The 17,109-nt window shown below is 39.9% G+C and overlaps 1 protein-coding gene across 5 annotated transcripts in view; it reads right to left on the reverse strand.

The window, feature by feature from the left end:
- Window positions 1–17,109, reverse strand: part of Kcnq5 (potassium voltage-gated channel subfamily Q member 5) — a 525,873-nt gene that overhangs the window by 44,349 nt on the left and 464,415 nt on the right. For 2 of the 5 annotated variants that reach the window (XM_074079853.1, XM_074079881.1), the window contains 2 exons: window positions 12,140–12,196; window positions 8,101–8,321 (listed from right to left, as the gene is read on the reverse strand). In XM_074079853.1, the coding sequence (XP_073935954.1) occupies window positions 8,101–8,321; window positions 12,140–12,196 (278 nt within the window). Of the gene's footprint in view, window positions 1–8,100; window positions 8,322–9,568; window positions 9,590–12,139; window positions 12,197–17,109 lie in introns of all 5 variants that reach the window. The other 3 variants (XM_074079876.1, XM_074079868.1, XM_074079860.1) reach the window with 2 other exon arrangements.

Raw genomic sequence — 17,109 nt, forward strand, 5'->3', positions numbered from 1 at the left:
TCTAGTGAAGGGAGGGAGGCACTTTTCTGTGTCAGAGACATGAAACCAGGGTAATTCCCTTGTTTTTTGTATTTATTTTTGTTACACTAATTTTTGTTACACTGAGTGTATACTCAGTATTTTGCTAACTTTTATTCTTTTGTAGTGCTGGGGTTTGAACTCAAGCTGTCACACTTGCTAGTCAGGTGCTCTACCACTTGGGTCATGGCCCCAGTCCTTTTTGCTGTAGTTATTTTTAAAATAGGGTCTCATTTTATGCTTGGGTAGGCCTGGACTGTGACCCTCCTATTTATGCTTCCTGGGTGGCTGGGATAACAGGTGAGTGCCACCATACACAGGTTATTGGTCGATAAGGGAATTTGCAAACTTTTTGCTTGGGCTGGCCTCAAACTGCCATCCTCTATCTCCTCCTCCTGAAGAGCTGGGATTACAGGTGTGAACTACCATTATTTTTGAAGGGCTACAGTGAGTGGATTATAATCATGCAGCTGTAATGTGATCAAGGCTGAAGGCTAAGATATATAACAGGAAGGATACTATACATGACGTGGTTATACCAGAGGTCACAAGTCCAGATGCTTTTAGAAGCAGGGAAGTAATGGAAATGTTCCAAAGGAATGGAGAACTGGTGCCTAGGGGTTGTGACAAGTTGAAAGGAAGAGGTGGAAATCTGTGAGTTGAGATATATTGAATTTCAAGAAATTTATGGCAGCCAGCCTTTAAGATTGTCCCCAAAGACCCCCAACCCCTGATGTTTATCCCCTTATATAGTGTCCTGCTACACTGAGCTACACTCCCCAGTCCTTTTGCTGTTTTTAGGTCAGATCTGGTCAGTTATCATTAATATCAAAAAGAAGAGTCACTAAGGGAAGTGGCTTGAGGAGTGAGGCATCACTGAGATGCTGAAAGGGTGGAGAGGAAGGCACTGGGCCAATCTTCCTTTAGTGGCACTGACAGGAAACGTGTGAGAAGGGGTTAGATGATCGAAAGACTCTATTTATTTATGTATGCATTTATTTGTTTGTTTTTTGAGACAGGGTCTCTCTAGGTAGCCCAGGATGGACTTGAACTTGCCATTCTCCTGCCTCTGCTTCCCAAGTGCTGAGATTACAGGCATGTATTGCATGCTCAGCCTCTAACTTATTTATTTTTATCTGGTCCTTCCTTTATCCACTTTGTCCTTCTTTTGAAATTCAAGAAGTTAGGACAGTCTGTGTTCATGGTCTCATGGAGACAATGTGACAAATGAAGGAAGAAAGGAATTCCCAATCTGCTTTTATATGCAACAATTCTAGACATTTAGAGGAACTGAAATGACAGACAAAATATTTGGGAGGAAATACCATGATTAAGGGCATACTGCTTTCTTACCTTCACCCCAAAGCAGAAACAATTTTTTGGCTTTATCAGACACTACTAGAGATTACTTTCCCAATACCCTATCTTTAAACCTTAATTCTCAAATGTATCCAGTTTTGTGTGTTAGAGAGTCTGGTCCCAGACCCATCAGCTGGGTCCTAACTGGTGACTGTCAATGACAATAGTCCATTCTTTAGGTTAGTGAGAATTCTACAAAATAAGATGCCAATGGACAGTTTTCCTCAGTTTTAAGAAGAGATACAAATCTAAGATGGCCTCCCTTCTGCCTCTGAAAGTGATGTATCTGGGTAAGAGGCTTGGAACTGCTTGGCTGTTTCTCTCCAGGGGGAGGAAGTGGGGACATCAATGAGGCAGCATCCAAACAAGGGTCACGAGAATCCTCAAGATATGAAGCCAGAGCCCTAATGTTCCTTGCTGGGAATCCTCTTGTCTCTGGGCTTTTTTCTGTGGCATTATAAATTGCATTGTTGTTTAAAGTATTTGGATATTCAACTGCATCCTCACTGGTGCACTGGCTGAGGGGAGAAAGGAACATGAAGAGAGAAAGAGGAGATGTCTCCTAGCAGTGCCAGGAGCAAGGAGACTTTTCCCAAGGGACACCCATGACTGGAAGGGGTTCAGCCTCTTTAGCTCACTCAGACTGCACTCAGTGTACCCCACATATCTCCTGCACCCAGGCTGAACTAATCTTTCTCATAAACATCTCATGAGGGTATGTCTTCCCTAGCAGCCAGCATTAGCCCTGGGGATGGCTTAACAGGAATGAGATCTTCCCTTGAAGTTGGAACAACAGTACACATACTAAAACATGCATGGTATTTTGTATATGTGAGATAGATTTCTAATCTACTGTCATTTTTGAACTAACAGATGCTAACTGCTGTAGGACACGGGGTTTATTTCATATCAAATTATTAGGCACCATAGGGTGGATCTATCTACTTGTGCTCTGTCAAGATTACTGTACTCTTTGAGTGCAGTTCTAAAAACCTTTCCCATGTGTAGCAGGGTCTAGCAAGGATAGGCCACCTTGATAGAAAAACTAGTCTCCAGAAATCTGAAAACTTTTCTGGCTCTAGTGTCTTTCTTATGGATTTTTTGGCTGCTTGCTGTTTCTCTTACTTATAATCTTTCACCTTCTACTTGCTTGGTTGGTAAGCTAACAGCTTTCCATCTTCTGACACTGCCTTTTGCATCTTGAAACAGGCCTCAGATGACCCCATCCTTTGTCTCCCTGCCTGGGCAAATAGACACAGACCAGCATGGCTGTTATCCTGAATCTCTTCCTAGATACCTGATCAAAACAGAAAGGGGTCAGTGAAAGGCCATTTCCCAATTTGGCTAATCTTGGAGCTCTGGGAAACTTTGAACAAGAGGTTGTTAAGAGGTGTGGTGGCTGGAGCTTGAAGAAACATGAGATGGAACAGTAGTAAAAGCTTATAAGGGATGGGGAATCTGGACGGACTGAAGATGGAAGAGTGAAAGCAGGGGCCAGGTAGGAGGGGGAGAGGAAACGGAAGATGGTAAGGAGGCTTGACAGGAGTACATCTTAGACTATGTCCATAAGAGGACGGTGTGTGTTTTGTGGTTTCTCTACTAACATCTGCTAGACATTGGGCAAGTTACTTAGCTTTAAGTCTTAGTTTCCCCATTCATGAAATGGGGATAGTAATGGGGATAATAACATTTCATAGGGACATAGGGAAAATGAAATGAAGTCACAGAGGTAAAGCATTTAGAGCGACCCCTGACACAGAGAAGGATTCAACAGAAGTTAGTTTTATCATTCTTCTTTTTCTTTCTTTTTTTTTTTTTTGCATCTAACAAGAACTCTTTTAAATATTTAAGGGCTAATTTATTATTTTTTAATACATTTTTTGTTAGGATGTAATCATTATGGGGAGGCTTTGTAGTGACATATTCTGATTAGACTTATATTGTACATTATTTATATTGCCCCCATTGTTTCTCCCCCTGAGGCCTCTCCCCACCCCACTTAAAGCAATTGTTTCATGTAGGTATATGAAGTCTATAAATCATATACCATCACCTTAATCTCCTTCCTTCACCCTCCCCCTTCCCACTAGTCTACCCCTCTCCCCGTACCTATTTTACAGTCCAGGTTTTCATTATTAATATTCAAGTTGACATTCAAAGGGGTGTCTCAATGTATGCTCTCTGTGGGTGTGTTTTACTTTGGTCTGTTCAATCCCTTCGAACACTCTCCCTTTCCTTTTACCTTCCCCCCCACCCATTTTTCAAAGCTTTCAATACACATCCTTATATCCTCTACCTTCACATCTTATGTTATGCCATATACCAATGCTCTATCATCTCTTTCCCTTTCTCTCTTTCCCCAAGTTCCATAGAGTAGTTCCACTGTTACAAACATGTTCTACATCTGAGTTTGTATGTGATCATGCTTGTTTCTGTGTATATGTTTATCTTTGAATCTATCTTCAGCCTATGAGGAAAAACTTGTGGCTTTTGTCTTTCTGATCCTATTATTCTCATACATTCATGAAAAAATATCCCATCTATGCTCCTAATTTCTAAAATTATATGAAGAGGCTTAAATACTATTGACTGACTAATGAAGCATTTCAATTTGTTATTATAGAATTTATAAATTAACAATGCCATTCATATTATATTGGGCAAAATAAATTTGTTATGGCAACACCACACTAGTCCTGATAGATGATTGTCTTTCCTTTGTCATTTGTACATTTCAGGCTCCAACATCTGTTTGCTACTTTTCATTTCTCTGACACACAAAAGTATGAGATATTAGGAAGCAGTTGTGCCCCTTTTAAGTGTAAAATGTTAATCTCATAAAAAATGATAACAGCCAGGCACCGGAGGCCCACACCTGTAAACCTGGCTACTCAGGAGACAGAGATCAGGAGGATCATGGTTCGAAGCTAGCCCAGGGAAATAGTTCATAAGATCCCATGTTGAAAATATCCAACACAAAAAAGTCCTGGTGGAGTGGCTCAAGGTGTCGGCCCTGAGTTTAAACTCCAGTACAGCAAAAAAAAAAAAAAAAAAGAAAAGAAAAACAGCATGGGTATTTAATAACTTTTTATATGAGTCATTAAATTAAAATACTACCATCTATAGTGAAATGTATCAGATTTAGTAGGAACTACTAAAATTTACAGATTAAATTTATTTTGTTTTCTCAAAATAAATTTCAGCTATAGGCCTATTACTTTCCAAATGTAAATTTAGTTCTTAACTTTCAGGCTGAGCTGAATTTCTGTTATTCTTTCTTTTATTCATCTACTTTCTTTGAGCATGATAATGGGCAATGAAATGCCCAAAAGATGCAAGGGAAAGAGAAAAAGAAGAAAAGCACTGTGAAGTGAGTAAAGAAATAGACCTGAAACAACTGGGAGTACACTGTAGTGTTCTATATTATTTTCTACAGTGATAAGTGGATTTTAGACATACTTAAATCCTGGAGAGGCACTAAAAATAAAAATGTATAATTGAGGTCCGCATTTACTGGATAGCTACTTCAGTTTTTTTTCCTTGTAAAAAAAAGAACCTCCAATTTTCCAAGGCCCAACATCAAGTTAAATTAGAAATGAAGACTTTGGACTGCTGTACTGAATGAGGACTCAGGAGCCATGGTCTCCTGCCGTGGGCACCCATGAAGCTACTTCAGGAGGACAGCAATCAGCCTCACCTCCCCTGAGGAGCTCAGAATCCACTGAGATGGGCATCAACTAGAGAAAAGCAATTCCTTTCTAACCAAGCAGAGCTGCACTTGTACCAAATGATCTAGAAAGTGGGAGATCTTTCCAATTTATGATTTGTTTGAGGATAGGAAGTCTTTTTATGTCTGAGTTCTGGGATGTTTTTGCAGATACAGAAAATACCATGATGGATAGTGCTGGTTCTAGCAAGTCTCTGAAATTCTTTTCCCTCTGGCCAACAGTAAACTAGAATTCATCTTTTATGCTTGGAATCCAAGTTCTACACATTTTATAGTTAAACATGTGCAGCCAACCCTAAGCCTCATAGCAAGGAGTTGGATGCTTTTTGAAGCCTACATTGGAAGAATATGGCCCATTGTAATGGGTGATGAATGGGTTTTTGGTACAGTAGGAACACAGGGTCAGAGTCCAAGACATGGACACACCTCAGTTGCCAGAGATGCTCTGATGTGAGCAGGAGCTCTGTGATGGCTGAATTTCCACTCCCCCATGCATCCGTTGTAATCCTAACCTCCAGTGCCACTAACTGTGACTGTAATTGGAAACGGGGTGTTTAAAGAAGTAATTAAATTAAAATGGAGTTATTAGGGTGGGCCCTAATCCAATATGATTAGTGTTCCTGTAAGAAGAGGAAATTTGGACACAGACAGGTAGAGAGGAAAGATGACGAGAAGACACAGAGAAGATGGCCTTCTACAAATCGAGAAGTGAGCTGTAAACGGAACCACCCCTCCAACACCTCGATCTGGGACTTGTAAGCTCCAAAGTGTGAGAAAATGAATTTCTCTTCTTTCAACCACCCAGTCTGTGGTATGTGGTGATGGTAACCCACGAAACACCTAAGAGCTCTGTTTGTAGAAGCTGTTAAACCTCATTAGACAGTGTAAGTCAACACTCAGTGAAGGCGGGTCCCCTCACTAAGAGCAGGTGTTTCCACCTGTAGGGAGGAAGTCAGCCTGAAGAGGGGAGTTTGGAGAATATCAATGAGTTCAAGGGCCCTAGAGCAGATGAGGGGAAGAAGAGGGGAGAGTGCAAGAACGGAGGGACTTATGCATAACAAAACATTTTACTTTGCTTTCGTATTACAAAAGCTTTTTATGATCATCATAGAAATATTAAGAAATGCAGATGAGGAGAATGAAGAAACAGAATATAACTGGTCTCACCACTTGGAGATTTATGCATTTTGTCTTTCCAGACCTTTCCCTATAAGCACACAAATCTACATACATAACATATGATACATAATATATAAATATATGAGCAAAAATGGGACAACTTTTTGTGAACATCTTTTTGAGACAAGGTCTGCTATGTAGGCCAGGGGCTAGCCTCAAACTCACATTCCTCCTGTCTCAGTCTCACAAATGCTGGGATTGCAGGCATGTACCACCATGCCTGGCTTGTGATCATTTTTCATGTCAATAATTTTTCATTTATAGAATAATTGTCAATGTCTGATGCTATTTCTTTATATTGATTGTATTGTAGAAATGGAGCTGGTGGGTAGGATATGTCTAGGCTTAGGCATATGCAAAGGCTTTAATATATTTTTGCCAAATTACCTTCCAGAAAGGATATATCCATTTATATTCAGCAAGTCTATCTCAAGTGTAACATAAAGCCCTGTTACCAATTACTGCAGACTCAGCTGCTCAAGGACTTTCAGCCAAATTCCTAGGAAAGAAAGTGTGGAAACTTGAGGGCACTGAAAATCTGTGCTGATGACTCAGGACACTTAAGTGGCTTGGTGGAGGAGTGACCAGCGTTGATGGAAAGGCATTTCCACCTTAGCAGAGCAACAGGTGGGGCTAAGTGTGGCAGGATCAGCATGTCCTGCCCTGGGGATGGGAGCTGCCAGTTCCCCCAGGAGAGGCCAGACTGGGTCAGAGACTAGGAGTCTATTTGGAGAGCAGGGCACCCATGGGGTTGTGGAGAATGGAGAAGTGTGGAGAGGGGACTCACACTGTTCACTTGAGAGTGGAAGCCCTCTCCCCAGGGGCCTGTGAGGAAGCTGGGAGGGGCTGTGGGCTGAGGTTTTGGGGATTTCACTGCAAGGAGCCTGAGTTCACTGTGATTATGACCCCGGCTTGTTAGTTTTATCCCTTGAGCTTTCGGGGCCTGGGAAAATACAGGTTATTCTAGAGAATGAGAGCAGAAGGACTGATAGCCTTTGCCGTTTTGTGCATTAATGGAAGAGGCTATTTGATTTTGGTTCTTTGCCCAGTATAAGACATCCCAGGGGGCATACTTAAAACCAAGCTAATCTTTAATGAAAAACTAAAATGTTTTATTTTATAAACATGAAAGCTATGTGGCACATGATAAAGTGTGTTGGCCAGTAAACTTCTACATAATATGATAAATAAGATAGGATCCTCTTGGGAGAAGAACTTGAACGTCACTCATCACTGGAAGACTTCAAAAGAACGTTCACCAGCAGGAGTGCCTCTGAGGAAGATAAGCAGTAAGCTCTGGCTTAGTTTTAGCTGATGCCTGTGGGAAAGGGGCTATCTGTCACCTCTTACTGTGATCAGGATGCTTGGAGCACTTAGCTGCCCTTGGCTTTTGTCCCTTTGCTGATAATATATAACATACATACCAGAAAGATAGTCACACCAATGTGGATGTATTGGACATATGAGTGAGGAATCGACAAAATTGTATTTGGCTTCTTTGATATTTATTTTTTTCTTTTGGTGGCGGTGAGAATGGAATCCAGGACCTCCTGTGCTTAGCTCCACTGCCACGCTAAGTCCCCGGCCCCTTGGCTTCTTTGAAATGTAGGTTTAGCTGCCAAAATTGCTCCCCTAAATTAATGTAGGTTCTGTACATTTGCCCAAAGCAATGAATAAATTTCCAATAAAATAAATAATTTCTTTTCCTGGATTCTTTCCTTCTATCTTCAAGAGGTACCATGGAGAACTAATCATTTCGTAATCTCACTGACTACAGCCGATGAAATTAAAAATGGTTATGGAAAAACCGGGCTTACCATCTATCACTGGTTTTGGCTGAGAACTTTTGAGGCGCAGTGATGGCCGGAAGCGGGTTCGGTCGTTGAAACTCCAGCTCTTCTGCACTTTGGTGGGACTGCCCTCGGCTGTGATGTCGGTGCTCGGGGACCTCCTGTCACCTACTGAAGCTTGTCTGCTCTTAATACTCTGGCCCCTCGGGCTAGCCATGCGCACACGCTCCTTAAAACTTAGCTTCTGACTGTGGAAAACAGAGGCACAATTATTCCATTTCAAGAAATTGCTTCCGTTGCACTCGGGTCAATCTTCTGAGAAACTGTACGTGGCTATATATTTCACAGGCACAACGGTGGAGCAAGTAGGAACATAATGTATTTCTCCATTATTGAAAAGTTGAGCTTTACTTAATCTGTTTGTGTTCATTTGTAATTCGTCTCATTTTATAGGCATACACACACTTTTTGGATTCATCACAGTAAGATCTGAGACCAGGTACAGCAGTTTGTACCAGATTGCACTGGCGATAACCAGGGAGTGGTTTGGAATTCACTTTAAAAACTACTGGGTGATTTTAGCTTTTCCCCTAACTTTAAGATTTGAAAAACAAAGTAGTCTTGTTTGGGAGCATATCTCTTTGTAATTTCTTAACATCTCTATAGGAAAACAGGGATGACAGTTACACATGTCCCTACATTCAGCATGCATTTTATCTTCCAGGCAAGATTATGGTATCCATAAATTCATGCAATTTCATAGCGGTTGGTAGCACTGCATACACATTATACATACAACACTTAACATTACGGTTCTTTTATGCTTATATGCATTCTTCTGAGACAGAAACCACACAAGGTAGAACAGCCTCAACACGTAATGAATGTGATGACTGATTAGCGGAATGCAATGTAGTGTTCACTTACACAATTTCCTGCTATTAAACAGGTTGTTGATTTGCTGTGGCAGCTACTGGTAAGTTATATGTGTTTAAACATTCAGTTCTTTGAGGCTGGCCAGAATTGAATTGTTATGGTCTGATCAAGGAAGCATTAACAACAACAATAAAACCCCAAATACATCTTTACACTTGCCTAATCAAGGGATGTGGTGTGATGTGCTGGGGGGTCAGGCAGGGTGGAGTCAAAGAAACTTGGGTTTTGAAGTCCTTATCTCTAGTATTAGGATACAAGTGGCAGCAAGGTAAGGAATTTTTGTAGGAATCAAATGAGCTATAGGAAGCTTTGCATACCCATTTTGTTTGATTTCTTGTTTCTTTTACAAAGTGCTTGTGCTATGCATTAGAAGGCCACACAATATTATCAATGTGTGACTCAGAAGAGCCTAGAAAAATATAATGGGGCAATGGATGTGAGGGGAGGTTGCTTGGAGCACTACTTGGAGTCATGCTGCAGCCTCCGTGGGGGATGAAGGAGCGTTCTCAGGGGTAAGGATTGTCTGAGACGAAGTGGAGGTCTTGTCTTTTCCACTTACCGCAAGGTCCACTGTCCACAGCTGCAGCATGCCAACAGCAAATGTTTTTAGTGGACATGTGTTTCATAGCTAACAAGAAACAATAACATTTATTTTTCCATGCCTATTTGTTTCACAAATGATATTCTAAAAAGGCACTATGTTTTATGTGTGTTTACATGAAAACAAATCAAATCATGAGCTGTGGTGGTCAGAGAGTTCTGGTTACAACAGAGGAGTTGACCATGCAGTTGACATCACCCTTTCTGAAAGCAGACACAGCAAAGCCCAGCGCGACCAGCTGAAGGCACATGCAAAGAGCAGGCTGGGCAGTTTTGTGATGAGTTCAAGAGTTCTTGACAACAGGCCCATCAGCCCAAGGGCTTCTCTAGACTTGACAAATGTGTGATTAAATGATAGATTACGTTAAACAAGAGTGACAATAACATCATAAAACTGCATCTTTTTATTCTCAGCTAAGTTCTTCATGTCATCCAAAAGCCTTCAATTATTTAAACAAATCCATCAAAGGGATAGAGTCCAAAATGTTTACTTTTTGTAATCTTTTTTTAATTGTAAAAATTTCAATCTTTCTGATTTCAATGCATCTAAACCATAATTTAATTTATGATCATCTGGTTCAGGACACATAGGCTCACTCCTGCAGCTTGATTTAGGTTAATAACTGCACAAGTAGTCCTCACTACGTCTGGTCTTTGGTAACAGTACCTGTTCTCAAACTAACAGATGCTGTAGAAGGGTGACTACAGTAAACGTCAAATTACTCTCCCAAATTTTCAAGATATGTTTCTTTCCTAAGCCAATGAAATGAACAGGCAACTGTTAAAAATCATAAAACAATTTAATATGGCCTTTCTTTTATTCCTTAAAAAAAAAATCTGTTTTTGGCTAGGGGCAGTAGCTCACACCTGTTAATCTCAGTTACTCCAGAGGCAGTGATTGGAGAATCATGGCTCAAGGCCAGCCCAGGCAAAAAATTAGCAAGACTCTAGCTCAACAAGTAAGTTGGGTGGTGGCAGTGTACACCTGTCATCCCAGTTACCTGGGAGGCATACACAGAATTGTGATCCAGCCCAGCCCAAGCAAAAATGCAAGACCCTACCTGCAAAAAGGGCTGGGGGTGTGGTTCTAGTGGTAGAGCTCCTGTCTAACAAGCATGAGTCTCTGAGTTCAAACCTTGGTACCACCTCCCCAAAAATTTCGATGACTAAAAGAGTATAAAATATCTAAATTGAAAGTATCAACATTAAACATGGTTTATTTATGATAAGATATTTAAGAATTGCTTCTACAAATCTGTTTTAAAATTGTCCCTATGAAATATTTTGACATTACTTCTATGAATTAATGGAAAGTAGGAATAAAATTCTCTAAATCACAATACCATTTAAAGCACTTAAAATTGATAAATTAATTCTAGATGTCACTTCCTTTTTGTCCTTCTGAAGTATACAAGTATTTGCTAATACCTCAGATTTTTAGAATTTCCAAAAACTATTTTAAAATAAACTCAAAAAATTACACACCAAATTAGAGAAGATGTGATGTTTTCACTTTCTCTTTTCACATAATGGTATGAAAATTCAGAATAATATCCTAACCCAGAACTTTTTAACTAGGCAAAATTTTTTACCCTAAGGCAAATATGTGTTTGTGTGTCCTGTCATGGAAAAGCTCACTTTTATTAGTTGTTCTACTTCAGTTCCCCTTTGGAAATCAACAGAGCATCTAGATTAGATAAGTAATAAACTGATTAGGTAGCTGTTACTGAAAACACACATCGATTAAAAATATAGATTCTTCACTGGTACATTCAAATTTCCATTATTTTCTTGCCTTTTTCTGGTGACATTTATAAGCAGGACTTTTGAGGAAGATTTATGTAACAGCAATTTTAGGAAGAATACCACGAATGATCCCCTGGAGGCCAATAAGGAGGTCTCTCTTTGGAGAAAGTAGGCAGAAGGTCGCTGTGGTCATTGATTGGTGCATTTTAGGATGCAGTCCTGCATTCCCAGCTCAGGGGAGTCTGCCCAACTGCTCTGTACTTGAGGGTTGAACCCCTGTCCAGAACCACATGTACCAGTCACTCAAATGGTTCAGCATGCAGTTGACTACTGGATGCTCCCTGCCAGGAACTGTGTGGCACCATAACCCCATGGTAATCCTCCAGCACTTAGAACGCTGTAGTTATTGTTATACTTAATTGAGGTTTAGCTCTTCATAGGATAAGCATTCTACAAATTTTCGCCTCAGGCACAATAATGGCAACCCGAGCCTTAACAATCCAATGCGTGCAGCAGCTTAGCAGCTGTTCAGCCACAAGGGGGCGCCAACGGGCTGGCTGCCGGTCCTAGCCAGGACCTTGCCTATTTGTCCCAGTGGGGATTAACAAAAGCAGGCAACAGGCAACAAGGAAAATTCCAAGCGGGCTGGAAACCTCATTCGAGAAGTCCCTAGGGAGAGTGAGTCTGTGAACAGGGCTCAGGTGGGGTGGCGTGTAACCTGGTCATGCACCTGAGGTTAGTTGACATTCTCAAATCTCATGTCAATAGCTGGGATGCTGGGTACCTCTGCTTCCGTGAGGTGTACATTCTGAAGAGCTTCTGCTTATTACTACAGAACTTACTAGGAGTGAGGGAAATAGAGCAGCGCATTACTAAGCATTTCACCACCAGGAAAGTGCTTAGGGATTTCTTTCTTTCTTTTACTAAAAACAAAGGCATTTCACTTTATGGGTTTTTAATATATAAGTACGTAGGCTATATAAGCAGTGAGTACTAGGTAGTTTAATTGTGCTGGTTGAAATACGCCAGTGCTCTTCATGGTTAGGCAGAAGTAATTAGATTTGAACTAGGCATTGCAAATGATGGTGGTCTATGTGTTAGCATCCATCAGTTTCAGGTGAAAATAACTACAAACATTTTAGACTGTAGCAAGCTCCTCTAGAAAATATCAATGCAACATAATATAAGTGACTGGGGAATAAAATACTTTAGAAATTTGCAGGATAAATATTTACAGAAATCAATGATTACATGAATTGCTTGGAAATGTAGAGATAGCTAGTTTTTTATCTCTGTGAGACACCAGCAGTTATAGTTATATAGGTAACTGTCAGATTGGATACATACTAAAAAAAAATGAACAGAAGAAAAGATTCTAGGCAGCTCCTTTGTTAATAAAAAAGGATGTTTCTTATTTTAAGTCCTGTGATATACTTTAAAAGAGTAAATCCTTTCCCTCTATCAATAAGCGTGAACAGAAGGAGAGATGATTTTGTAAAGACTGTTCTGGAAACAAGCTAACATTTTGCCAGTAAGGACCCAAACTGACTATGCTGGGAAAAAGTAAAGTCTAGTCATACTAAGTTTAATTTAACAATACTTGCAGATTATTCATTGAACACAGAAAAAAATGTAGCTAATGGAAGGTAAATACAGAAGAAAGACAAGAACACACAATAAAATTCCTTCCACAAGTGCACTAGAGTTCCGTTCAAGAGTCTCACACCATCTTAAAACCCAATAAAAGCCAACATGCTGGAGCAGTGTAGACAAACCATCAATGAGTCACAGCACAAGATTGTAATGTAATAAAAGAATATTATTTGTGCCTTAACTTTTAGGACATGCATCTTATGTCAGTCTTACAGGCAACTGCTAAGGCAAGTTTAGACAGTCTGCCATCTGAGAAGTTTGAGGGGCTTGTGGCAAGGCTTCGTAAACTGGAAGTGAGGCAGCTCCATACTTAGCCATTGTTTATTTACACAGGAGGAGCGGAGGCAGCAGTGAGACTTATAGGTAATCCCCAAATCTCAGAGGGTAGCAATGAAAATTTAGGCAGGAAGAGGAAAACACTTTCTTATACCAATGTAATGACTCACTGACCACTACCTGAGGGCCTGGTCAAGGAGGAAACGGTGTGGCCAGGGTGTGGTTCACTGGTAGAGCACTTGCCTAGCATGTACAAGGCCCTGGGTTTGATCTCTAGCACAGAAGGAGGCGGGGAGGGGGAAAGAAGAAGAAAAACATAGGAGTTCAAGGGGAGAATACTGGGTTAATGTGGCAGGTGACAACATTGGGTTAGTGTTCTCAGGTAAATTCTATTCTCTGAAAATAACAATTTGTACCATACATAGAAAAACTGTCCAATTTAAAAGATGAGTAGGAATAATTACTTAATGAGATGATTAAATAGAATAAAATTAGTAAAACATTTATGACTGCATATATGAAGTTAGACTGATTTAGTGGGAAGACAGAGGGAAATAAATGAACAATAAAATGATGATAAATTGTATTTATGGTTTAAGGAAAGGATGAATAGAGCAGGCTCAGCTAAGAGCAACAGTGATTTGTAACTGACCCTTACCAAAGACAGCCAAAGAAACAATATTTCAGTATTGCTCAGTTGAGTTATATTTAAGTTTTTTCCTTGGGACTGATGGTTTGTACTTTTAAAGAAAGCTTTTGGATCTGTCACAAACAATACAACATTGTTTCTTAGCCTGAGATATCATAGATAAATTTTGTTTAAACATACCCTAGCTTTAGTGTAGAAAGACAAAACTTCTCTTTTTGACAAGAACATTCCAAAGTAAGGAACATAATTAACTGAAGGTTACATGAATGTGTTTGACCTCCATCTATTCTGCAGAGAGAAAAGTCTTTGGTGAATGGCCGTCTGTGATGCCTGGAACCTGGGAGAGGGGTGACAGCTGGTGCGTTGAGTTCATCTGCACTTGGGTTGCTCCTAGCTTTTTTTAATATTAAGAAAAACCACAAAGAAGGATTTAGGAGATTCCACACTCTAAGATATATGAAAGGTAAAAAAATTGGCCCCTCCTTGGGCTGAATGTTTTCTAATCTGCTTATCTGAACCGCCTTCAATAACCCAATAGTGCAAAGGCTGTGAGGGGCTCTACGCTATTGGGCTGTGCTAATTAGTTCCTTTGAAATGGGGTCAAGCATTAATTAACAATAGTCTGGATCCAGAGCTGCTGCTCTTCTCTAAGGGAGTGCTCTCATTATAAATGCATTTTCCTTTGTGCATATTTTGCTTGAGTAAGGACAAATTTGTTATTTTCTAAGATGGCGCTGTTGCTATTGTTATTACAATAGTCTTTCCGCATTCATTATGCAATATTATAAATTCCATTGCATATGGAGCACAAGGTAAAAGCCAAGGCAATATTAAAATGGGAGTTTCAATGTGCACAATTTTTTATGTGTCAATTAAAAAAAGAAAATTAAATAAGCAAAGTCGTTGCTTATTTTTTTCAGATTATTGCAATGCTTTTAATTTTCTCTCTTTATATTTTCCCTTATTGTGTTTTTTTTTTCCTGTCTTCCACATGAACTATACTTGAAGTAGGGACATTTTATTACTTTGTCCAAAAATAGTTTATTGAGCACATTCTTTGCCATAGCTTTACATAGATGATGTGATAGATAGATAGCCGGGGGACAGGAGACACGAGTGTGTGAAGTATGAGATATTAAGCAAGCAAGGTATCCAGGCTAGGTAGTAGCATAGGACTTGTTTCAAGTTAGATTTCAAATTGTCAAATGTCCAAGGACTGCAGAGAAGCAAGAAATTTCTGGATGATTCTTTAAGTTATGAATTGAGCTTGGTGGTCCTGTATATATTCAAATCTGAGGTGAAAACCTCAGTCACAAGCATGCAAAAGAGATTTAAATGTTTTAGATGCAAGTGAACAACATGAAATTTTGAAAATTTTATTGGTAGTCCTTTTGTACTGGGACAGATGACTGGAAGACTCATTGTTTGGACTAGTGAGCAGAAGCTCAAAAGTGACACTTCATTTTCTGCTATCCTAACATCTAGAAAATGCACTAGCCCAGTCATCCCTCACTGAGGATGGTCATAAGAATTTCTGAATACTTTACAAATGTCCCTTTGGGTGTTAATACTTCCCTTTCGGAGGATGAAACCAAGATAGGTGAACTTACTCTCTAGTAGTTCTAGAATTTATGCCAAAGATGGTCTCTGCCCTTTGAATTTGGAAACAAACGCCCTTTGAGATAATTTGTAAAAACAGATAGCTCCTGAGAAAGGGAGGCTTTTTAAATATCACCAAAGAAATTAGAACAGTTTATAATGGCTATGATTTAATTTAGTTTGTGTTATTTTGTTCAAGTAATGTTGACACAACAGAAGGGTGATAAAGGCTGTGTGAAAACTGCAAAAAGGACCAAGGGCCAGACTTAGCTTGACTCTTCCAGTGCTGCAAAGAATACTGAGCCGAATGACTAGACCCTCTCTTTGGTCAGAAATATCTCTGAAGTGGCGAAGACCAAGTGTTCAGTCAACTACACTGTCTGGAAGTGTCACCTGGGAGTGTCCAATATCCTTTGCTCTAACTCTATGGCTACCAAGTAGGAGAGGATCTTTAATGCCATCTCCACATAGGCTCATCTACACAGGAGTGCCTAATGGTGTATGTCCTACCACATCCATCTTGTGTATAGATGAATATATTTGTCCTAATTTGGTAATCTTTTAAAGTGCTAATACAAGAATGGTTAACCCAAGGCCCCATTACCCTGTGTAAACTTTTAAAGCTCATTTCATTATTGAATAAATATTTTATAATTAATGCCATTATTACTATACTACAAAGCTAGACACATATTGACTCCCACCTAGAAGCCAACTCTGGGAAGGAGATGTCTTTGTTTCCTGTTTACTGCAACAAGTGCCAAGGATAGGAAAAATGTGCTCTTCTTCCCTTCCAGGCACCTGGTATTCCCTTGTTGCCACTCCTTACACCATCAGTGCAGGATCCACCCATCTCTGTTCTTCAGGGTCTTTTTCCCAAATCCAAACCCTTCCTGTTACTTATTAGCACAGATGAAAATGTTCTCTTTTATTTTCTGTTCCCTCTAGGTCTAGTTCTATTTAATCTGATAAAGCACTTCCTTGTAGGGCATGGGAGAGTGAACTTGAGTTATTTGGAGAAGTTTTCTGTCTGGGTGTCATCTTCCTGAGGGACAGAGGGACTCTTCTTTTGAACTGGATCACCTGACTAAGCCTCAGTGGGCTGGAGATAGCCCAGAGAGATGCTTCTCCTCCTGTACGCAGTGTACTTCTTGCTAAAATAATACAATAAAAACTCTCCACCCCCAAAAGCAGGATCCCAATGAAGGAAAGTGAATCATGGGCTGCTGTCCAAATCCATAGTGTTCAGAAAAACATCCTTCATTTCTAAACCCTCTAGATTACTACTTTTGAACACTTGGATAAGAATTCTGTCTGGAAAAACGGCATCGTGGAGTAATCAAAGTGTATAATTACTTTTGTCCCCAGAATGTTCTATGCCCTGCAGTCTGTTAAAGCAGGGAGTGAGTTAGGGAAGATGATTCTGCTCCCAAGGAGGAAAAAAAATCAATAAACCCCAGCAAACTTTGCAGGCAATCTGTGAAAGGTCACTTTTAATCACCTTGTATTGTTGATCGATTTTACTCATGAGACACATTTAAAACATCTGCTGGCATCAGATTTATAAACAAATGTAG

This window comes from Castor canadensis, chromosome 1 (genome assembly GCF_047511655.1).
Source record: "Castor canadensis chromosome 1, mCasCan1.hap1v2, whole genome shotgun sequence".
Taxonomy (NCBI): domain Eukaryota; kingdom Metazoa; phylum Chordata; class Mammalia; order Rodentia; family Castoridae; genus Castor; species Castor canadensis.